Source organism: Cupressus sempervirens, chromosome 4, assembly GCF_028749045.1.
Source record: "Cupressus sempervirens isolate cs-2001-9-10 chromosome 4, ASM2874904v1, whole genome shotgun sequence".
NCBI classification, from domain to species: Eukaryota; Viridiplantae; Streptophyta; class Pinopsida; order Cupressales; family Cupressaceae; genus Cupressus; species Cupressus sempervirens.
The window spans coordinates 797,067,393-797,093,066 of NC_143121.1; the positions used below are offsets into that span (position 1 = coordinate 797,067,393).

Sequence of the window (25,674 nt, forward strand, 5' to 3'; positions counted from 1 at the left end):
ATAGTTTTTTTTTCTTTTTTTCTTTTTTATAAGGAATGGTCCTTTTAAAATAATGATGTTGTCATAAAGGATAGTAAGTGGTAAAGCCTCTATCCAAGAACAAATTTAGCAAAGGGAAGAGTAGCATAGCATAATGAGTATATTAAGTTACCATCAATGGTAATTTAGTAAGGTTAGTGGGTATATCTTTAAGTTACTTAATCCTTGTTTTATCATCTTAACATATATTAAGGGACCTGTTTATCCGATCTTGGCTTTGTAGTGCATGTTTTGCTTATTTTTTAGCCAGGTTTGTCATCATTAATAGACTTAGTATGGTCCCTTTAATCACTTCTTTTGCTATGGTCTCTTTGGAAGGGCGGTCTATAGTATGATTACATTTAAGTGACATCAAGCCACTAAGATTATGGAGGAAGAATCAAGATGATTCTAGAGTCTTCGATGAGTTTGTTTTTTGTTCCTTTTGTTTAGGTCGTGCTAGGTCTTTGTCGTAGTTCATGCAGTCAGCGTCAGATAGATAATTTTATATGCATTTTCCATACCTCAAAGGTCCGAACCATGGCCTTCCGAGGCAATATTAAACCTAAATGATGGAACAGGGTGCTGAGGCTGGTTGACAGAATGACACATATTGTAGTCAGCAGGGCAATAGGAGAGGGTCTCTTCAAATATGACTTCACCTAGAGGACAAATAGTGACATTATAGGGACCTTCATTGGGTGTATGGCAAAAGCCAGGATAAATAAATGGGACATAGTGAGACTATGTCTGAATATCTTTGATCCCATTTGGTGTCATGGCTTGATTGAAGTGGTTATGAGCTTGGACAAGATGTTAAGAGTGCCCTTGCCTGAAATGTACATGAACCACGCACTAGGGAGCCTTGTCGTGGCAAACATTCCGAGACGACCTCATGCACTAGTAGTTAGGGACACGGTAGCCTTTAATGAGATATGACCAAAAATGGAATCTTGTTATCATTTCATTCTTAGGTGGAGAAAATTTAAGATGGATAATGGCATTGACTGGCTCAACAATTATCTTGGTTTGTTCAATGCATATATCCATCCGGGGGTCGGATTTGGTAACTTGGAGGCATTGGACTTCTATACACCCAATCTTGAGAAATCCAACAGGGAGAAGTTCAGCTTTGAATTCCCCCCCATTTCAAGTCAAAAAACCCCAATGATATTACAAAAGTCATTATGGTGTTCTGGAAGAAATGAGGAGTGCCTGGTTTCTAACATGACAGATATGGTTTTTGATGGATGCTTCAGCCTGTTCCTTTCTGTTTTGCGAGTCAAATTTTGGTCTAATGTTGTTTCCCTGAAAGGGAATTTTAATGTTATTATGTTATAACCTTGATCTTACAGCTTTTAGTATCATATAGTATGCAGTCTAGTTGCTATCAGTTATCTTTCTACCCTTTAGGGATTTTGTTTTAGTAGTATGGTTCTATATTTCATTCTTCGATTTTTAAATAGAGGAGGGGCAGAGTAGTGACCTTATGGTATATAGAAGGCTATGAAAATATGTATAACACTCTATTCATGATATATAAGCGGATTGCTAGTAGATGAGGCTCTTGATTTAAATGGCTGGAAGCATGTTCTCACAATTCTATAGCTAATTTTATGGTTTTCATGCGGCTTATTCCTTTTCGATTATAGTAAGAGAAGATGTTTAGATAAATGATTGGATTGTAATGAATTTTAAGAGTATCACTTGGTATTATAGTAGAGTAGTTAAATTAATTGATTCAAGTTTTTTATTAATCATGGTCGGTTTTAGCATGGAATTTGGCTCTCAAGTGGTTTGCTATGGGGTAGTCCTCGTTCTGTTTCTGCAGTTGGTTAGATCTCCGTAATATATAGTATCATGTCTAGTAATTCTCTAAGCTGGAGTGAGTAATTCTCTATCTATTCTCGTTAGTGTAATTTCTCACAAGATATCTTTCAAGTTTTTCTCTGTTTTCCATATTCTAAACTTGATTTCAACATCCTTTGTCTAGCCTTTAGAAATTCTTGTTTGTTATTTTTAGCTATGGTAGATGTAATCTGCTCATGGGTTTCTCTAAGAGTACAACTGGGGGTTTTATTTGTCTTTGAATGACAGTAGAGCATTATGTGCTAAGAGGAAATCAAGATCATCTCGGTTTTTGATGGAAGGTTTTAGCTAGTTTTAATGTAATATTAGATTTTATGTACTGATTTAGTCATTCTAGGAAATTTTCTCGTATTGATCAATTCTGATTTATATTGACAATATTCTTTTTGTAATAATTTAGTAGGATAAGGCAATGCTTGCATCATTGAATGATGGGGATGGTCTTGAGTAATTTTGGTTGGATAAAGTTGGTCCGATCTTTTCCCCAGGTTATCTGATTGTTTCTAATCAGGAAGCTAATGAATATGTTATTACTAACCATTAAGATGATCATGTTAATAAGGTTTCAATGTTTTAACTCCCAGCAATGGATGGAGCATTTAGTACCGGTTGGTTTGGTTATGAGGATATGGGTTTTCATATGGTATAAGAGGCAATAGATCAAGTGATTTTATGGTTTAAATCCATAATATTGTAACAATAACATATGTGTAATAAATTTACTAGGGTATGCCCTTTCAGGATGTAATAATAAAGGAATATGGTCTGGGGCAAGACTAGAGGTTTTCGTCTCCGTTCTTTCCTACCAGCGCCCGTTTGAATGGAGTTCTGTTGTATGTTATTTATCTTAATTAATATAATCAAGGCCTTGGCTATTTATTGATAAAAAAATATATTTATCTATATTTAGAAAATTCATGATATTCTCATGGTTCTAATGACAAATTTAAAGTTGAAACCCTAACTGTTCAATTTATTATTTCTTCTGAATTTCCATAATCAAATATTCCCTATATTATCTAAAGGGGTTTTAAGAATACAATCATAATAATTTTCTACAATTTTTTCCATAATTTTCCCCAATCAAGTTTTCTTGATTGATAAGTTTTCCTTTTCAAAATCTACAACATAATTCCTTATTCAACAATCAATACAACAAATTAATAAGCAATATGCAAACACCAGGAAGACACAAAGTAGATAGATCTTTCAATAAAATTTTATAATAGGTTTTCAAACCCCACCTCAAACCCACAACTAAAATCCGAAACAATCTGTGAATGCATACAAATCTTGACCCCTTGAAACTTTCAACAATTTCTTTTGATCCAATTCCGAATTTTGCTCCCCAAAACCCATGGGTGTAGAAATTAACTCAAATCTCTTAATGAAGAGTTTTAACTCTACCTAGGATTTTTGGTTTTTGAACATGTAAATACCTCTTCTTAAACTAAACTTTTATTATTTAATCCTTTCATGCACACTTAAATAGCTTCTTAATTAAAACATTCTTTTATATTTTCTTTTCCTCCAGTTTATTAAATACTGCAAGCACTAATTAAAGCATAGTTTATTATTTAAATTAATAATAACAATCAAGGCTCATTGTTTAAATGCAACTCTAATTTAATTATTATTAAATAAATAATTATAATAAAACAATATTAAATCTTATATATATATTCCAACTTCTTAAATTAGATTTTTAAATTAAATCTTTTAAGTTGAAGTGCACATTTAATTAATTTATAGTTAATTAAATATCATCATATTCTAATTTCTCTTTAACTAATTTTCTAAATCTAGACTTCTAAATTAAGACTTTTTAATTTAGGCACATATTTAATTAGTTTTTTAATTAATTAAATATTCTCATGCTTTAATATTTTCTTTTTAATCAAATAATATTTAATTATTCTCAATATTATATGATTAATTAAAATATTATAATTAAATCATTTACCGAAGAAATCACATAGCAAAATTCACATAAAAGCAACATTACCAAAATAGACCAAAGCTCAAAATCAAACAACATAGACAAAGATAAACTCATGGGTTTAAAAAGGGTGGAAAGTAAAAAACATGTCCTTCTCAGGACAAGTAATTAGGCTATGGCTCGGATTGGACTTGAACATTATCTTCCCATTCTTACCATTGATTTATTGTTATAGGGCACACTCATCTTGCCAATTTAGGGAAGTTGATGTCTGGTACCTACATTATGCATAAAAGACGAGCATGTACATATATATAAATATATCTAAACTAAAGAAGCAATGACAGAGAGTGGTACATCGTGTAGATCCCAACTAGTAGGTGACTATGACTCCCTCCGTTAACCACATCAAATATGCCAAACAAAAAGATAAAACAAACACACACACCATACACATGCAAGTATGGGGTAAGTACCATAATAATTAAAAGTCAAACATCAAATGCTCAGATAAAATAATGCATCATTACAAATATGAAGTAATCAACATTAAAGCATTGTCTAACATTGCTATGAAAGAAATCACATTTATTAACTACGAATCATTAAAGCATCATTAATGCACCAGTAACCATAATCATTAAACAACACATGAAAATAGTCAACTAAGTAATCATCACTGATATATCGCTAATTCGAGTCATGAAATAATATTGTAAAACTATAAATCCAGTATCTCTAAAACTAATCAATACATAAAATTGACCTATAAGAATTTGGCAATCAGAACATAAAAGCAAACTACAAGTGGACATTACAGCTTTGCTCTCGATTTTTGTAAATTTTCGCCAATAAATTGTTAGCCTTGCTGATCAATTTTCCAACTAAACATTTCTATTCTTATCGACTAGTTTTGCAAGTGAACATATCTATTCTTATCGACTAGTTTTGCAAGTGAACATTTCTATTCTTACATTTATTTCTTTTAATCTTTCCTCCTTCGTAGGGTTGGCTTGTTTTTCCTCCTTTTTTTAGCTTGCTATTATGTTTTTAAATTGCCGTTGGTGTTTGGACTTTCCATTTGTTTATTTCCCCATTATGAAACAAACTCCTCTAGCGTTGGTAATGGATATGGTCTGAAAGGTTCAAGTGCCTTTGAAAATTGTCCTATGCATTCCTTGGTCTTCGTGTTGTTTTTCTCAATGAATATTGTCATAGATTTTCAATTTTTGATTTTGATTTTTTTTTGTTTTAGGAGAGAGTGATAGATTGATATCTTTTATTTTAATGTTCCCAATATTAAATTTTTTAGGCCCTACCTGGTTTTTAAACACCTGCCTATTTTTTAGTGTTTTTTTTTCTTGTATTATCACCAAATTCTCAGTGCCTGCAGCTAAATCATGCTAACTCACGAAGATTTCGATTGTCTTGTTCAAAGATTTTTTGCAATTTGATTCAATTGAATACTAGCCAATGAGCATTATATGTACCTTGCCTCATTACTTGTAGTGATTGTTGTCTTAAGTTTTGCATTGTAGAAGATAAGGTAAATATGTTTTGTATCTTTCTTTGCTAGTAAATCAATTTCGAATCAAGAATGAAAATGACATTTGGGCTTATTTGTAACTACTGATCCAACCTAATTGAAATTTGTATATCCAGTTAGCATACACTTAACAGATTGCTGATATAGAATGACAAAGGTGATATCCCCTTTGATAACTTATGTAGTATTGCAAGCACACTTAATTTATTAATATTAGTATTGCTTTAATGAAGGATACGCTTTTGACATCTTGGAAAGTTTAAATGGCTTTACTAAAATTGAATTGGAACTCTTTTTACTTACCTTGCACATAGGAATTTCTAATGAATGACTTGTAATTTGTAAACTATACATGCCATATAATTGCACAGTGTTTTCAAATACACACAACCATGTCCTAGTTAGCGGATTCAAACAAATACAACTGTATCTTAGTTATAATAAGGACACAAGTGTAAAATATAATATAGAAAATATACATTTTTAGTCATATATTTAAATTAAAATTCATATGAATGCACCATACCAAGGAAAGATGTTGGCCTACAATCAACCTTACTTTCAAGCTTTCAGAATCATAGGATGTACGAAGAGGTGAAAGTCAAAATCAGAACTTCAGATGGCATTTCAGAATGTTTTAGGAGTGATATCGGGGTCAAACAGGGCTGCCCTTTATCCCCTACTTTATTTGGTTTATATATTGACAAACTGGAAGAGTGGTTAAACACGCAAGAGCGTGAAGGCATTCAGCTAGGGGAATTTGTTATAAAGCTACTCCTATATGCAGACGACCTCATTTTAATTGCCAAATCTGCTTGTGGTTTGCAAGACCATCTATCTTCTCTTGAGCACTTTTGTAGAATGGTGGGGATGCAGGTCAATATCAGCAAAACCAAGGTTATGATTTTCTCTAATAATAAAAAACAGCATCAACATGAATTTTATTACAATGGAAGTGTTCTCGAAGAAGTTGCGGAATATAAATACCTTGGCATCGATTCCAACAAAAAACTAAGCTGGTCTAACTGCAGGTATAAAAGGACATTAGGTGGATGGAAGGCTTTCTACGCTCTTCAGAATAGGTGCCATGAAGTGGAGTTGTGGGATTGGAAAACTATTCAAACCTTGTTCGGTCTTCTTGTGCTGCCAGTTGTTCTTTATGGGCCAGCAGCACTACTATAGCACAATGGAAACAAATCGAAGGAATCCAAAAGCGCTTGATTACAAGCAAGTTTAAAATTAAAAGCACTGTTCCATATGACATCATGCTAAGCGAAATGGGGGCTGCGCCTATCGAGGCACTTGCTATGGTTCGCCTTTTAAGCTATCTAAAAAGAATCGAAAAAATGGAAGAGGATAGATGGCCGAAAGTTGTCTTTAGTGACACACTATGTAAGCGAAAAAGGACATGGATGCAACAAAACATCAAGTGGATGAGTAAATGGAATATTCATTTCAATATGTGCCCCACAAGTAATAAAGAAATAAAGGTCTTTGTTATGGAGAAATTCTACAAGAGAAATTGGGGAAGCGAGATTGGGAGGAAGAAACTATATTATATAAATGAGTTCAACCCCACTTGTGATCAACTCGAAAAAGTGTACATAGGAGCCAACATTTCTTGGAGAGCTAAAATTCTTATTGCTCAGTTGAGAACCAACTCTCACCAACTTCGTTGTGAGACCGGGTGTTGGAAGAGGCCGAAGGAGGCTTGGGAAGAGAGAATTTGCAGATTTTGCAATTCTGGGAAAGTGGAAACTGAACAGCACTTTATTCTAGAATGTGAGGCCTACAAGGATAGCAGGGATAAGTTTGCGGATACTATATGTGACAGTTCTTGGCATAACCTGTTCAACGAAGAGTACATTGAGCAATTGGGGGGGCTCATCATTAGTATACACAAGAGGCGAACAGTTGTCTTGTTGTCCCATAGGCTATTTTTGGCCTCGTGGATGTTAAATTTTTATCTATCTATCTATCTTTCTTCTACAATTTAGTACTTTAAACTGTATGAATCAACATAAACATAAACAAAGCAACTACAAAAACATTAATGTTCACAATTGTTATCATACAATGTAATAAAACATTACACTAAGCATACGAACGTGCAACTGCTAGTTTTATCAACGTGCCCATTTAAATCATGGGTCCGATTCGTAAACGTTAAATTCTTTCATGTAAGAGAGAAGATTCGACCCGACGCTCCTAAGAGTCCTGTAATTTTTTTTTTCTCAGTTAACGCGGATTGTTGAAACCCTTCAAATATTTATTAAAATCATCCACTGGAAGAGAATTTTGTTGCTGATCTTTAATTAAACATTAAATTCTGCAGATTTTGCAAATGGCGGGAGAAGTTTCGTTTGATAAGGACAGTGGCCACGATAATACGTTGCAGTCGATTAGATATTCGCGGGGACGTCTGCAGCTTTTGGACCAGGTACCACATTCTTTATTCTGGAACCCTAACCATTCCTAATGATTATGAGCTACCGCCACCCGTTTTAAGATTTTTTTAAAATTTCCCGAGAAGCCTTCGTCTGATATTTTGTTTTTGTCTTCCAATATCTTTTCGTTTCGGAGCATTTTCCAGTTACGGAGGGCGACGAATATGTGGCTCAATTATTTCTTGGCATAGACGAGGACTGATATTTGTTTGAATGAACATTCTGGAGCTTAGCTGAATCTGTTAACTGGTTTGGGTTTGATAAGCAATACTTACTTTCGGTGTACCGGCTAGAATTTATATATCCAAAAGTTAAACCCAAGATTGGACCTACCATGGAAGATAAGCCGTCGAAACAATTCAAGCCAGTCTTGGTGGAAATTGAAACAAATAAAATCTTAATGAACAAGTACAGCGGTCCACCAGACAAGAATTGAAGCAGAACACTATCAAGGACGCCACAAAAAACCAGAGGGCCACTGCGTGGAACTTTTTCGTAGAAAATTCAATGACACACTCAAAACAGGAAATGGAGCATTATCCGGATGTAATGTGGTAATTCTATCCGAGCGCCGATAATTTTTGTATGCCAGCTCTTAGCTAACTTGATAAATCCCAGCCTTAGTTTCATCAAAGCTCCCTCTGAAACATATAACAGGCTGTTTCTGCTACCATACCAGGTTGCCCCAGACAGCTTCACAGAATTGGATAGAAAAATATTGTAGGTTATCGTTATCGGGGATGCTGTAGACCACCAATTTGTTAAATAATCTCTACCCAACGTGGAAAACAGCATATCTTCCAGCTAACTTAATAATTGATCAGATTTTCAGTTAATGTGCCGCGTAAAACGGTCATTTTGACTTTTGAAGAATATTAATATCATATCGTTTTTCCAACCTTTCGAAATGAAAGAAAACTATATGTTTCAGTATAGCCTTTTAATTATAGATGACCTTTAAGTTCGTTACATACTTCTTCAAGAGTTTTAATTCTACAGGGCATTTAGGCTCTTTTTAACTTCATGGTTAGGCGGATTCCTTAACTGGATAAAATATTTGCCATTTTTATTTCAATTTTTTAAACACGTGCTTAAGAGATGATCTGAATCTTTTGGAGATGGAAATTATTTCTGAAAGTTAAATGGTTGCATTTAGTGTCCAGCGTGGGGATTCACCTTCAGTTTTCTTCATTCACGATTATATTGGAATAACGCTTGTAAATTGAGGCAGCTATTACCTAGTGCCAACCTAAGATCATGTAGTAAAGCTTCTGCTTCAGCAAGGTCATTGGACGCCCTATCAATATTCTAATAGGAGACAAGTTCCATCAAGTCTTTTTACTTGGTAATTTATGTCCTAGCAATCTGCATAAATTCAGTGTTGGTACCTGCCTTTGTTGAATCCTCTGAAATCCTACACCTTTTAGTCATGTTTAGAGAGCTTTTCACTTTCTGGGTTCTTAGGGTAATCTAGGAAGTGATCAATATATTTACATTTGGGGATATGAATGTGGTTTTATATTTTAAGATACATTATAAGTTGACAGCAAAATACCATAGTTGAACAGAGTTTCCCAATGAGGGGATGAGGGGAAGTGGGGATGTGTTTTGGGGACAGGGAGACCAAGGGCTTGAATTTGGGTACGACAGGGATGACAATAGAAGGACAGTTGGGGGGCAGCATTGATATACAAATTGAGCTGAACTGAAATCTTCAAGGCAATATCTGCAATGTAAGATCTCTATTAGTGCACCATGAAAGGAAACTAGTTTTCATGAGGTCAAAAATTGCAATCAGTGTGTAATGGCATGTGCTATATGTAATGTCCCCATTTTTAGCAAGTTCCTGCAGTTGGCTTGGTCAGCTCATTGTCTCGACCCTCGTAAGTTGACAGTGGGATTTGAGGGTCTCAGTTGTGGAGTTATTAGATTTTCGAGTGGCTTGTGGTGAGTTTGGCTCCATTTTGAGAGACTTACTATTTATAGTAAGTCAACAGTTGGCTTCAATGAGCTTTTAGATGAGTTAGAGGAGTCGAGTGATGCTCTCAGTTTTTATTTTTAGCTTTTGGTTTGGGCTCCAAGAGTCTTGGAGGGATTGTCTATTTTGAGTAAGCCACCCGTTAGGTTCATTCACCATTTTTCTTCATTAGGATTGCTCTTGTGTTGTGAGATTTCATTTTTGTTGCTTCTTCAGTAATTTTCACAAGAGGGGTGCATTATTATTATTCAACTAATTATGCTGAGGTTGCTATTTTTGTTGATATTGTACATTGGCCACCTTAGTGTCATAGCTTGTTGGAACCAAGTTGAAAAGTTCAAAAATTTTGGGCACAAGAAACAATAGCCTTGTGCGTCAGAATATCATGATATGGTTGAAAAGGTCGTTTTTGGGAGCCAAAGGAAATTAATAAATCATATTATGTGCCTAAGTATAAAACAAAAAGACTTTTAAGTGAAAGATGTCTAGTTGAAGCTAAATTGCACAATTGAGATTATAAATATGGCTCCCATTATGAGAATTGGGCATCCAATTATCTATTTGCTTTTTATTTGTCTCTTGTGAGGGTTTCTAGATCTGGTAAAATCAATTACATTGCTGAAGTATAATGGTTTTGATCTGAGAATTTGGAGCTTCCTCTTCTGTATCAACTATGGCTGAGGACTAATTATCTATTGGAGGATTTGGTATCTACTCATACTATATTTTCCTGTGGCTGAGAAGTGTTTGCTTGCTGAAGAATTTAATATTCATTTTTGTGCCCAATTTTATCTGTTGTTGGGCAAGGGTTTAGGGAATGTGATAATCCAGGATATCTCTGTACAATTTTGCATCAGAATTTGGAGTTTTTCTTTACAACTGCTGCAAAGTATTTGCTACTGGGGATTTCCTATCATTAGATTTCACCATCATAATTTGGCTTTGAGTATCTAGCTGTAGCGTAGGTTTCTATCCTCTACCAACTGATATTGACCACCGGCAAAGTCAATGCCTAGGCTGCTGTCAAATAAACGCGTATTGTTCTGCAATTGGATAGTTTTTTCTGAGAATCGTGGGCAATATTTTAACTCGCATCAAGGTTTGATAGACTACCTAGCTGGGTGACCATTTCACATGTTGTTCATGTTGAAGATTGTAGCTGCGATAGAGATCTTTATCTCTGGAAATATGGACGTTATTTCCATTATTGTCACCTTTAGTTGAAAAGGACACTTATGTTTAAATTGTAATATTTAAATGACATTGTCATTCGACATGCGTTGAGGCATGGAAATTTGAAGAGTTGTAATTGTAATTATAATAAGGAGTCACATTTTGGGAAATTGAAGAGACTGTCAGTTGGTATGTGAAGAGTCTCTCCTTAAGTTTGTTGGTTAATAATTTGTCTTCCTTATCTTTTTGGTTTATACCTTGACTCTTAACTTGCCCAATGGCTTATGGAAAACAAAGAAGTTAACTATAGAATGGGTCAATGTAGTAATCTATCAAAGAGCCTTGAATTGAAAGGTACCTCCCTTATAAATGCAAGATATGCAATGAATTCGTCTTTCGGGTTTTGGGGGGTGTGCTCTTAACCAGATAGCAAAAGAGGCAAAAACCAAGTTGTTCGACACTTCAAACAACCTAGGCAAATAAAAGGGGACTAACTCTCACTATGCAATCAATTACAACCTAAATGCAAGAAATGGAGACATGCATAACTAGCTACTACAAGAGGAAGAAAGGAAGAGATGGTGAAATAAGTAATTCCTGGATTACACAGTTAGCTAAGATTTTGACAATACTTGGATTGTCTATCTTTTAGCTACCACACACACCAGTTTGCAGCTTCCTTATGCAATGAACTAAACAAAACAAACAGACCATGACAAACAACCGAGAGAATAAAAGACATGCTTATGTTGGAGAGAGTAAGACATACAATCTATTTAAAGAAGGAAACAAAAAAAAGTTCATTCACATTTATTTAACTTTCAACATTAACACATTCATTCCATATACTCAACTTTAGACTAAATGAAGAATCAAAACTTAAAATGAACTCAGAATCACACACAGTAGTCCCAGCTACAGGGGTTTGCCCAAAGTAAATTTTGCCGATCTTATTAACTTCTCAAAAGATTTTATAGGCCTTCTCAAAATGATCGGCTATACTGGATGATTGCTTCACAGAGCATCTCTGAATAGAAAAAAGCTAAAAATAGGACAAGCTTGAATCATTGTCCATTACAAAGACTGATCATAATGCCATAGATGGCTACAAAAAGGAGGAGAGAAAAGCAGATGCCTGGAAGAATAACAGGAAATCATGTCTTTTAGGAGTAATTGCTTTGGCTTTGTATGCTTTCATAGCACCAGTTACTTTGTCTAGATCCTCGACTCAGGGATAATTATGTTATCAACTTGACTCATCTAGTCTTTGTGCATCCTTGTTAATTCATTGACCATGTTGACCTGTGAGAATGCAGATACTTCTTTCAAGCCTTTATTGCAACCTTGCAACTGCTTATTGTTCCCTTTTGTTAACTGTGGTAAATTAGCGATGATTGCACACTAAATATGATCGCGCCTTCACAACATTAAAACTGAGAGCGAATCCCTTGCAGATTGGTGAAACTTTTAATTTTGACCATGTCGTAGCTTCGCGGCCCTTTCATCTTTTAACTCATTAACTGCAGCGACCTAGCGAGATGACTATTTGATGTCTTATTGCAATATCGCTGCTCATATTCTTAACTGTTGTTTCAAACCTGCGAAGTAGAGAAACCTTTTGAATCAGATTGCATTGCTGTTTCACAACTTAAAAATGTCTTCAATGCTTTTAACCCATGACATTGCGATAACTATTTGAACTTCACCGCTTCCTTCGCAATCTTGCAACTTGAAACCTTAACTCATCACTTAACCTTGCGATGGTGCGATTGCTTGCTTTCACTCCTTCGCCGTCTTAACCTTGAGTTACTGTTAACCACTTGCAATAATGCGAATACCTTCATTCTAACCTAATCGCTACTTCACAACTTAAAATTGAGAGTTTAACTGACTGCATGCAATGCTGTGATCATTCAAACTTTGACTATTATTCTACGCTCTTTGCAACATTGCAACTGAGAATTCTTTAAGCCAGAAATAGGTCGCGATCTAGCGATGACCAATGAATTGACTACCTCACATCTTTGCCGCGCTTTGGGACTTCGCATTTCTTTGACTTGCGATGTTGCGCTAGCCTTTAAATCTGACTGTTATGATCACTTGCCGCAACTTCGCAACTTAGCTTTTTAACCACTACCTAAACCTTGCGAGGATGAGATCATGGCTATTTCCTCTTGTCGTAAGTTCGGAGACTGTTGAATTCACTTTACATTATGCTTTATGACCATACGCTGATTGTACTTGCAGGAAAACTTTCCAAAATGAAAGAGGCGCCATTGATCTTGTGCTTGATCAATGGCTGAGATTTATCCTTCGTATTGATGCTTGTGGGTCCACCTTATGCTTTCTTGACACGTAGCATCCTTTTTGCACCCTTGCAGTCTTCCTTGAAAGTTAACATTAATGCCTTGCGACTCTGCGAAGACCGTTTTGAGTTTAACTATTACCTCGTTCGCAAGCTCGCAACTTAAAACTCCGACTCATCACTTAACCATGCGAAGTTGCGACAAGGAGCTTTCGCTGCTTTGCTGCCTTAACTCATGGTTAACCTTAACTACTTGCGAGAATGCGATAGCCTTTGATCTTTAATTGTTCTGTTCTTTTTTTCACATCGTCATGACTTGAAAAGTCTTAACTGTTTTGCCACCTTATGCTTCCTTCGATCACCTTACTCATTTGATTTGACTTTGCTCGCAACCTCGCGACTTAAGATTTTGACTCATTTGTTAACTCTTGTGACAATGCGATGAAGAACATTCGCTCCTTCGCGACCTTAGCATGAAGTAAACCTTACTCCTTGCGATGGTGCGATCGCTCATACCTTGACTGCTATGGTTAGCTCTTGCTACTTCGTAACTTAAAATCCTTCAAGCCAAAACCAAGTTGCAATCATGCGATCTTTTCAAAAATTGGACGTAGATATTCAGATGTGATTTACACTATTAATTTGAGATCAACTTTGGTCTTTGCCACCTTTGACCATGTTCTTTAACATATCTACATTCTTCAGTACTCACTCTGCATCGAGATCAATTGATCTTGCTTCTAGCTTGTTCTTTGTGTTTTGCACCATGTTCTTTAACCTTGGTCCTTGTGTTCTTCACTGCCATTTGCTCTGGATATGCCCATAATCTGTTCATGCTACTCGTATCATGTCGTCAATGGAACACTTGATCATAGAGTTAGGTTTTCTTATGAATAGAACTGTTTCTCTCTCTCATCTAGGGAATGCATTAACTTAACCTTCACATCCTAATCACCTAGCACAATTAAAAACATTTGCATTTCTCTTGTATTCCCACCTAGGCCACTCAGAGGGAAAGATTAGAGAGGAAACCCTAACGACAACCTATACCAAGGCATGACATGAATCACTGACTTAGCACTTGACCTGGAAGTTTAAGAATGGAGGACTGAAAATGTAACAACAGTTGGCTTTGACTAGGGACTTAGGCATGCAAATGATTGAGAAGGGACCCAAATCTCTAGTTTTGCACAACTGGGACGACAAATTACAGCGGGCAGCTAATCTACATACACAACTGAAAGGAAACACTAATCTAGGAAAGTAGGCAAACAAAGCAAGGAAAGACGCAAAGCAAATCTACCTAGACTAACATTAACAGCAGGTGCTACCTACTTTTAATTAGGAACTTGATACAACTTTAGATCTTGGCCATCATAGAAAAATGGTAGAATCTCTCCAGAGGGATATGGTAGAATGAAAGAATTGTTCTGGTTTACTTGCACAATCTTGAAAGGGCCCTTCCAAAGGGAGTCAAACTTATGATGCATACCTTTGGGTTTGTGCCTTCTATCCCACAACAAGACCAAATCGGCCTTCATGAACTTTCTTGGTTTGGCCTTCTTGTCAAAGAATGTCTTCACATGCTTCTGATGCTCAGGAATGTGATCAACCAACCTTTCGCGTTCCTCTTCAAGCTTAGTCAAGTACATGATACGCTTCTCCAAGCTGTTGTAAAATACAGGATCCTCAATTACTTGCTACAGTTTATAGATGGATAGTTCCAATGGAAGTGGAAGACTGACTTAAACTCTATATAGCAATTCAAATGGAGAAATTCTGATTGCCTTCTTGGGTGTTACTCTGTCTGCCTAGAGCGCATTGTGCAATCTTTTGTGATAGTTCTTTTGGTTTTCCGAAATCAACTTCTTCATGATGTTGATCAAGTTTTTATTTCTTGATTCTGCTTGACCATTCCCTTGAGGGAAGTAATTTGATGAATGACTGAGATGTATGCTGTTGTCGTAGCAGAATTCTATAATCTCTGTAGAAGAAAAGTAAGAAGCATTGTCCATGACAAGCTTCATTGGCACCCGAAGCCTTATCAAAATGTTCTCTTTGATGAACTCGTAGACAACTTCAGAAGTAGTTTTCTTGGTAGGCTTGGCTTTCACCCATTTAGTGAAGTAGTCCGTAGCAGTGATGATATATAAATGACCAACAGAGGAAGGAGGATTGATTGGTCCAATAAAGTCAACCCCCCATTGCTGAAAGGGACCTTCTATTACAATTGGCTTGAGTGGCAGTGCAACTAACTGAGGCTTGCTGGAAAACATTCTACACTTATTGCATTTGGCTACCCACTGGCAAGCATCCTTGAACATGTCGGGCCAGTAGTAACATTGCCTCAAAATCTTGTATGCTGTGACTGTAGATGAGAAGTGCCCGCCATAGGCCTCATTGTGGAAATTACGAAGCAATCTTTTTTGTTGAGGTTTATCCACACATCTCAGGAAGGTCCCATCTATTGCCCTCTTGTACAATTGGTCATCATATATGACATACTTAGCTGATTTGATTTTGAGGTCTCTTTTTTGCTTGTATGTTAGTCCATTAGGATAGTCTTCGTAAGTTAGAAAATAGGCAATGTTAGAGAACCAGGGATCTTGAAGGCTGACCATTAGTGCCCTTGAAGATTCATCTTCTCAGCTCAAGTCTTGATTTTCTGGAATCATCTTGTAGAAACCATTCCCGTGCACCAACTTTGTTGGCTTCATGTCGATGTCATACTCTTGAACCTTTGCTATCTATGCACCTCTAGTGTTGCAACTTATCTCTTGTTGGGTCAATATGCTTTTGACGGCCGAATTAGGCACAAATACTATAGAATGAGAGTGCATTACATAAAATCTAAATTTTTTGAGAGCTCTTACCACTGTATAGTCATGCTTTTCCATTTGAGAATATCTCAACTCATGCTCCTTAAGGGGGGGTACTCATGAAAGCAATTGGTGCTTGGATACCTTCCTTGTTGTCTTACATGAGTATTGTAGACAACGTATGGGCTGAGGCATAATAGAACAATATGAACTCCTTGGTGTAATCTGGATGTACCAGCACAGGTGCTTTGGCTATGGTGTCCTTAATTTGATTGAAAGCCACTCTTCCAGAGTCATTCCATTTGAAACTTTGACTTCCTTTCATCATATCAACAATACATTTGGTAATTTCAGAAAAACCAGGGACGAAACGTCTCAGAAAGTTCACCTGTCCAAAGAATGACTTAACTCTAGATTTGCTTCCTGGCAAATTCAATTGCTGAATGGCTCTAACACTCTCAGGATCAATCCTGATGCCTTCTTGGGAGACTATATGACCCAGCAGTTTACCTTCGGTAACACAAAAAACAGATTTCTTAGGATTGAGTGAAATCCCATGTTCCTTGCATCTTTTCAACACTTTCTCCAAGTCCTTCAGATGATTTTCTCTTTTCTTGTAGAAAATTGTCAGATTGTCCAAGTAAATAATGATAATCTTATCCTTTAGATCTGCGAAGGAAGAATTCATAGCCCTTTGAAAGGTAGCTCCAACATTAATGAGCCCAAAGGGCATCTTGTTATATGCAAATGTTCCCCAAGGGGTGGTGAACGGTGTCTTGAACTGATCTTCCGGGTGCACCTCAATTTGGTTGAAACTCGAAAATCCATCAAACATGGACATCATTTCAGAACCGGCCAGTGTTTGCAGTAATTGATCCATATTGGGCAAGGCATAATTGTCCTTTAAAGATGCTTGATTCAAATTTCTGAAATTCACACAAATTCTTATCTCCCCATTTTTCTTTCGGATAGGGATAATATTGGTTATCCATGTTGAATGGTGTATGGGATAGATAATTCTTGCTTCTAGCATCTTGTGAACTTCTCTAAAGATGGCATCTGAGATCATTGGGTTGTAATTCTGCTGCGTTTGTCTAAATGGAGTAGCTTCAGGTGTAAGGGGGATTTTGTGCTTGAATCCATTTCTAAAGGTCTTTAGGTCCTCATATCCCCAAGCAAATACATCTTGGTATTCTGTCAGCAATTCCTTAGCTTTAGTCCTTTCTTCATTTGAGCAACTGCTCCCAATATCAACCAATTTGGGTTTATATTTGTTGCCAATATTCATCCCTTCATATTCTTCGGAAGTTACACCTTTTCTTCCCCTCTCCCTTCTGATAAATGCATCATGCCTATCAAATAGTTTCTCAAGTGAAATAAGGTGTCAAGGGATCTTGTTACCTTTGAGTTGTTTGGCTCCTAGCTCCAACTCTTTCTTGGTGTCAGGTGAGAAATCTTTGCAGGAATTTTCACTCCCTTCAAAGCATTGGTAACTGAAAGGTTCGGATCCTTCTAGGAAAGATTGGATTTGCTTATCATCATTGAACACTTGCCAGGTCTCAACGTTGTCAAGAACGTTCGGCCTGAACAAGACTTCGACCTTGTATTGATTGTCTGTGAAATCCGGATGTGGGAGTATCAGTGAGGAGGATGCGGCTAACAAGTCTGCCCTTGCATTCTACTCCCTTGGAACAACTTGAATTGAGAAGGTGTCCAGATGTTCAATCTGATCCCAGACCTTATTTCTGTAATTCTTGATCTGTGCATTCTTTACAGTGTACTGAGCTCGAACTTTAGCATCTCCTTGAGCTCTTAGAACTTTGATTCCTCTCTGCTTTGCAGCAATAATACCTAACAACAAGGCTTCATACTTTGCTGCGTTGTTGGTGTTTTTGAATTGTAGCTTGTAGGCAAGCTGAGTTACATCTCCACTTGGGGATACAAGCACTACACCAGCTCTTGACCCGACAATAGTGCAACTACCATCAAACTCCAGGGTCCAAATTCCCTGGATCACTAGGAGGATCTGGTTGTTCTTCTGAACAATCAAAGTAAGAGAACATCATGTAATTTTCGAACTCCATTTCTTGATATAGGATTTGTGCCTTAGGATCATTAGACTTTAAAACTGTGAATTTGGCCTTTTTCTCAGGTTCCAACTTGATTTTCTTATTCCCCACAGGAATAATGGCACGAGACCAATCCATTTTGATTTCCCCTCCCATGTCCTTGCAGAAGCTTCTACTTAAAAGCATACCATAGTTGGCCAAAATATCTGCTACCAGGATGGTTAGCTTCATTCTCTTTGCAGGGTGAATAGCCAATGCTACTTGTGCATCTTTCACTTGACCTATTAGAGGGACCTGCTTTGCATCCATGGAATAGCAACGTCCAAAGTTTTTGGTAAGGGTTAAGCCAAGGGCACGAGCAATTGAAGAGGGCATGACGTTATCAGAGGCTCCAAAATCAATAATGCAGCTACTAAGCTTATGGCATTTTATGTATAAGGACACATAAAATGGGTCCGACTTTTGACCAAGAGAGGTAGCCAATAATGACGTCTCTTCTTCTTTGAAGACCATAGGAAAAATAAGCTCTTCATTAGCTAGTGGGCCACTATCCAATTGAGGCTGGTCATTGCTAATGGTAGAGTTGACATTAGGCTGGGTTTTGGCATTAGCATCACTTTTGCAATGATTTACCAGCTTTTGTAATTCAGCAGGATGAGTTTTGAGATAATCAAGGGGAGACACCTGGATACAAGCATCCTTACAATATTGTATAATATCAAATGAGGAATGATGCTTACCACTTGGTTCTAACTTTGATGGCTCTTTCCTCCAGGATGAGGAAGTGGATGCTCCAGCTGCAGCTGGTGAAGGGCCAGTGGCTGTGTTCCAGAAAGGAACAGAGTTCACTGGTTCTTCTCTCTCTGACTTCTTGTAGCCACGGTCATCTGAATTCCGTCTGATGGAGCCCTATTTTTTGAGAAAAATCAGGGCCTCCATTTAAGCATTATTTTTAATTTTTTTAAATAAAGGATGATGATTCAAGTATACAGCCTTGTGACAGTGTACATTGTATATCAGATTTAAGATCAAAGTGGCACTAATTATTGTCAAGAACTCCTAGTTTCAGACTGGGTTAAGGCAGAATGTTAAACTGAAGGCTACAGATTTGAGATTGATAAGCATAGCAATCATATTTTCAAACATTTAGCCATCCAACTACAGGAAAACATCTTTATCCTAATTGGCATGTGGACTTAGCAGCATCAATCAGAGCTTAATCAGTATTCAATTATATTTGCAATAGTTGTACTGCAGCCAATTGCTGGCCAATAGAAGGCAGCCTGAAAGACTTCAATCAGGAGGTTGATTTGTTTATTGTGTGGTGATTTATTTTGACATAAATTTGTTCATGAAACACTGAAGAGAATTGTAATCTGCAGCATGCACAAGAAAGTGTTAACAATGTATTGTACAGGCCATCATGTCCTTCAGAATGAAGCATAGATTTCACTCTCCAGTAACAGCACACAAAGTGGCATATAACATTTCAAATTTGTGGCAAATAAAGGAGTCTTCAGATATTATGAGTACAGTAACACTAAAGTGTAGCAGAGCATAATTATTATCTAAGACCAAGCCTGATACAATAATGGATGCTGTCAAGACTGTCTTGGTACCTGCACAGTCAACAAAGTATCAACTAGATGACGGCGCTGTAAGTATTCATCATACCCACGATGATCTCATTGCCGTTTGCAGGGCACTTCGACCAGAGTCTGGAACAAAGAGCAATCCACATGTCAAAGTGTTTCATATCAAGCGCAAGGGTGGGTCAATCAGTGGTAACCCATCGCTGGAGGGTAAAATTTGAAGCAAAAAGACTACGATTTGCAGTGATACTTGAATTGAAAGAAGATTGGAACAAAGCTATATTGAATGGGGGATTGTTGAGATCAAACTATACCATTGAGTTATTAAATATAAATAAAGGAATGTTATAACAACGTAATGAGCACCCAGACAGCATACACTCGTGTTTGAAGTCTATGACACCTTCAATATATTCAGTGATAATTACCGGGTCCGATAAGGGCATCCAATCGTTGCAGAAATAGTAGCCCGATAAAATTACAAGGGTCGAAGATATGAGTATTGTCAAAAGCCTCGTTACCACACAGGGCCCTCCGAGCGTATGAAACATATTATTTGTTACAAATCGTTGGCCTTTAACGTTGTTATGTGTTTATTGTAGGGAGAAGAATCACCATTGCAGTAGGAGATATATAGAGGGCTCTCTCCAAAGGAAAATAAACATGCATGGATTTCTATACCCACATCTCATAGGAGCACATGGATAAGACTTTTTGTTTCTTTCATTCACATCTAATTAGTTTTTGTTTTGATGCAGGTATATAGGGTGTACAATGGAGATATTATTCCCAACAAGCATCATGTGCACAGGATAACTCACTGTTGAAGCAGAGTAGACATACGCTGCAAGAGAATGATCTTCTCGCATCTTCTATTGCAACCTTCGAGCATTGTCAAAACCATAAAATCCTTTTAATTGTCTTTTGAATTCTATTGGTGGAACAAATGTATTCTTAGAATCTGTTGGAGTTATGTGAAGATGGAAGCGGTTGTGTTTTGGACAAATCGGACAGCTTAATTAAACATTCTTTTATATCAAGTGAGCAGTTATAAATTGTTAAGTTGTAGTTAGGTACTATGAAAGGATGTGTTGTTTTAACAAGCACCCTTTCATCGTTTATAAATAGAAGGTGTAAGAAGTAACATTTTACAATACACACAGCTCATATTATATAAAAACCCTCTGCATATTTCTGAAGCATATATGTTATCAAATTTCTTCATTGGAAAAGGACTGGATTTTGAACCAAGCTGGTGGATGTTGAACTATTGGGCATAAATTTTGAATGTTGTTTGAGATCAAGTTGTGTTGAGTGGAGCATCAACATATCAATGTCTTCAATACAATTTTGTCTACAACATGATCAGTAAGATTTTTATTTTATTTTGCTTTAGAGTTAAAATACTATATAGTTCGTCCTTTATGAGCATCTTTCATTTTCTATAAATAATTTGTCGTTAGGATAAGTGGATCAAATCATTTGTTGCTATTTGAACCCAATAAATACAAATATTGTGAAATATTGTGATTGTTTCCTTATTTGTATCTATTTTGTCTCTATAAGGGTTAAAACATCATAGACTAGTTCAAATATGCGTGAATACGATTGATTTGTCGCATCTTGATGAATGAGTTGTTCATAGATTCAATATACATGATATCATAAAGTTGTATGTGATTATAGTTTTGACTCTATTGCCTCTTTGAATTTTGGCATCGATCATTTACGTGCTCACAATTCCCAATCTTTACTCTGGCAATAATCTAGTCTCTTTCCTTTAAGGGCTTGATATCTATTTGTTTTAATGTTCTACTTTTGATCTTATTTCAGCGTTCACAAGTTTATTAAAGTAATTATATTTTCGAAGATTTATATTCACTTAAGCAATCCCGAAAGTTTCCTAAACCTCTTGCCATTTTGAGAAATTATCAGTGCATTAAATCTATCTGCTATAAATGTAACATCTGATTTTCCTGGGTCTAAATTAACATCTATCATACTCAAGAATACAATTACTACTTCGTTTCATAAGAAAACAGTTATATCATTCATGTTCATGTGAATAAGATTTACCATTAAAAATTAGTTAGACAAAATTTCTTAACTAAAAACTTGAAATACCATCAAATGAAATTACTATAGAAATTGAAAACCACATACCTTCGAAAACTGAGATCGAAATCAAACTAAGGATGCTTTTGCAATCACCTGGATTAGTCCACAAATACAGTATAACAATTTCATATGACGACTATCGCTCTCTTAAAATCAAATGATAATTTTAGTTAAATACTGCTATATTTTAAATTAGGGCATCACATACCACTGTATCAATTAGGGCATCATTTACCATTGGTTCATTTAGGGCTTCCAATACCATTGATTCAAATAGGGTTTCCAATACCATTGATTCAAATAGGGCTTCTGCTACCACGGATTTAATTTAGGGCTTCCGCTACGACGGAATCAATTAGGGCTTCCGCTATGACGGAATCAATTAGGGCTTTAGATTCCTTTCCTTCCGATTCTTAATTGTGACACTAACTCAAGGTTAAAAAAATACTAATATTTGATATCCATATAAATGAAAAACAATCCACGATTCTATATATTGCATCTAGGTTTAAAATAGCGGTAACAATAAATTAATTCAATTTAATCTTACCTCATAAATAAAAATGATAATACCTGTTTCCGATAAACAATTGAATGCATAGCTTATCTCTGTCTAACGCATGTCCGACATCTTGAGGAGAGGTGAAACATTGTCAAGAGCTTAACCACCCAACCTCAGACCACAACATATCCCCACACGATCTCTAACGAGAAAGGTCCTCCCTACTTGGAATTGGTAGGGATCATCTTGCCATCCATTGGGCATTCTGGTATATAACACATTATACGTCTTGGCAGCAGATCACAATAATAGGAATATGCATGAGCTATTAATTTATTCTTATTAAAAGTGATAAATGTTGTTATGTCATATCTGATACTAATTCATATTGTTGATGATTCCTTTCTTTCACCTCATCACCTCTCTCCTTGGCTACACAACCGGGTGAGTCCCAGGTATTTGGAATTTTCAGAGTAGACCACTATGTCAATAATTCAAGAAGATTACATACATCCAGCATTTCACAATTTGTGTTTACATAATTATGTTCTTTAAAGATTTCAGAATTGAATGATTAACTAATTAATTTAATCATAACTGATTCCTCTACCGCGATCTTGCAGTTTAACTCCACCTCTTCACTATTTCAGGCTTCTCTGTCGGTGAATTTCCCGGTGTTACAAATACTCTGAATATGTTTGGGAAATTTATATAAAAAGAAATGTGCATTGATGTGTATTTATGTATTCAATCAAGTTTAATGCAACTGCCAAATGAATTCAAAAATGATATATACTCGGGGATACTTGGTGAATGATCTCATATACATTTCAGAATGCAACAACTAGTATAATGAATTTTTCTTTATTAAACATGCCTAGCCAGCTATGGTTGGATACTCATTCAGAGAGAAAAGGATTTGAAAAACATATTTAATTTATTCTCAACTCTTATCAATATATAGCCAACAACAAATAAGAAAGAAGAACTATGAAACACATTTGCAAATATTATACACAAATTCATTTTTCTTTCTTTCATATCCATGGTTGATACAAATTCATAGATTAAAGAACAACAGTGGCACAATACAAATTCTATGAATTCCATCTGAGAAAGCAAATATAAAACATTCGGTTGACACACTTTCATAAATTAAAGAATAACATTAGCATGGTATAGATTAATGTATCGATGACACAAAAGATATTCTATTGATGCAATGAAAAGAAAATACAGGAAGGAATTGACGGCATATGATTCATATTCTACAAGAGTTACATCAGGCACAGCATAAGAAGAATACAAAAATAATTCATGTCACGGGAGCAGTCTTACGTGATGCCTCTGCTAAATCCTAGATGGCTCTATGGTCGGGGAGGAGAACTTCATTTCTTGTTCTGATTTCTGCGGCAAGGTAGGTGAAAGAAAATATGAAGAAAGAATGGTATAAGTAGCATTACCAGTTGGAATTTGATCTCAGTCCTTTGAGAGTCACCGATCGTAGAGAATAAGAAGGAAGGAAGAATGGAGAAATAAAAGATGTCCCGGAATACAATTATGAGACTCAACATAATTTTTTTTTTGTTTGGCTCTTCGGCTGCATACGATTACAAAGAGACTTTTTGGCTTCCACATGTTATCAAGAAAACTATACGATTTCCAATATCTAACTTGATTTAAATCCCCAAGTAATAAATCGATTAAAAACATAGAAGAGAAAAGGAAACAATCAAAGAGGGAAAAGATTATAAAATAGTTCCAAATGCCAAATATTAAATTGATTTCCAACCCAAGTGCTAATTGGCTAAAAGCGAGGAATAATAAAATGGAAAGAATAGAGTTATAATTATAATTCAAACTTTATTAAATTATGAACATTATTATAATCTTATAGGTACATATAAACATCATTTTATTAAATTATTAAATTATAATGGTGCCAAATCATTTTTTATATTATATGCACGTATTTAAATATGAAAGATAAATTAAAATCATTTGAGATACATTTTATATTTAAACTCAATTATTTTAATTAAATTAATTATTAAATAACTCATGTGGGTTCCGTAGATGTATTCTGTTCCAAGTCGCTAGGTTCTCTACCCGTTTGCCCAGTGATGGTGATGCTCCTCTGTAATTATTTTCTGACAATGCTTCCACCCCACTGACATGCTCCCTGCAAGGAAATTCTCCACCGTTAAATTATATTATCATTTTAAAGAATCACAACTGTTAACCATCTTCTTAATTTCATGAATACGTGATTAACGATCAACAAACATGTCATCTTCACTTGAAATCATAATGACTATTTTACCATTTCGCCTGATTATAACAAATTAAACTGCCAACTGATTTTATGCGACTCTCAACGGCTATATTTCAAATTAGGTCAAAAATTGGGATGTAACAATAAACATCCTGGATCTAAGGTTGTTATCCAGGATCAGGTATACCCGCCTTGGTTTTTGCAAAGCCAGAAGCGTAGGGGATTTGGATCACATCGATCAGTCCTGTCAAGTTGGCCATAACTGGTTGGATATCCCAACATCGAGTTGGCAAGACTCGTAGGATTCCAATTTGCGGTTTTGGGAACCAACACGGTCTAAGGTGGCGAAGCAGTCACCTCCAACCTCAGAATCCAATTCATACTCCAAAAAGAATGCTCCAGAGTTGCCATAGGGAGTAGAATCATCTTCACTTTCAGGGTACTTGATGGTTAGCTCATTAGAAGTAGTGAGCTTTTTATATCTATTCATTTCTAGGCAGAATTACCATCATGATTTGCTCGTAGATGAAAATGGCACATATTTTGCTTCTTGGGAGGTGCCTCAATAGTAAGCTTTTGTTGAGCAAACAACAATTTCAATGGTCTGCGGTTGTGTTGCTTTCAAGGAATGTCTTGGTATAGTTTTTGGAGCAAAGAGCCGGGTCTTCCCATTTGTCTCTTCATGGAAATTATTTCATTAGAGAGCTTCTGAAGCATTGCTTCAGTATTGTTAGTTATCCCAGGGATAGAGCTTGTTGAGGCTCCACTCTAAATTTCTCTTTTCCACTTTCCGGCTGCTATCAGATCATTCTCCAATTCGATTGCCACGGTTTGAGCATCCTACAGATTAGCCACATGCACACTTTTGATTTGAAAGCTTATGTTAGGGGGCATGGAGTTGATGAAGAACATCTTCCGACTATCAGCAGTAGGCTTGCTTGCAACAAGGATCCTATTGACCAACTTATTGAATTTAGCAATGAAGTCCCTTATATAAGCACTGGGTTCCTTCTTGATCTGGGTA

General features: G+C 36.1%; 1 protein-coding gene across 4 annotated transcripts in view; it reads left to right on the forward strand.

Annotated features, from left to right (window-relative positions):
- Window positions 1-7,370: 7,370 nt before the first annotated feature.
- Window positions 7,371-25,674, forward strand: part of LOC149563790 (NagB/RpiA/CoA transferase-like superfamily protein) — a 119,301-nt gene continuing 100,997 nt past the window's right edge. Inside the window, exons 1-2 of one of the 4 annotated variants that reach the window (XM_089826921.1) lie at window positions 7,371-7,591; window positions 7,708-7,812. In XM_089826921.1, the coding sequence (XP_089683047.1) occupies window positions 7,717-7,812 (96 nt within the window). In that variant the 5' untranslated portion in view covers window positions 7,371-7,591; window positions 7,708-7,716. Of the gene's footprint in view, window positions 7,813-25,674 lie in introns of all 4 variants that reach the window. The other 3 variants (XM_089826923.1, XM_089826924.1, XM_089826922.1) reach the window with 3 other exon arrangements.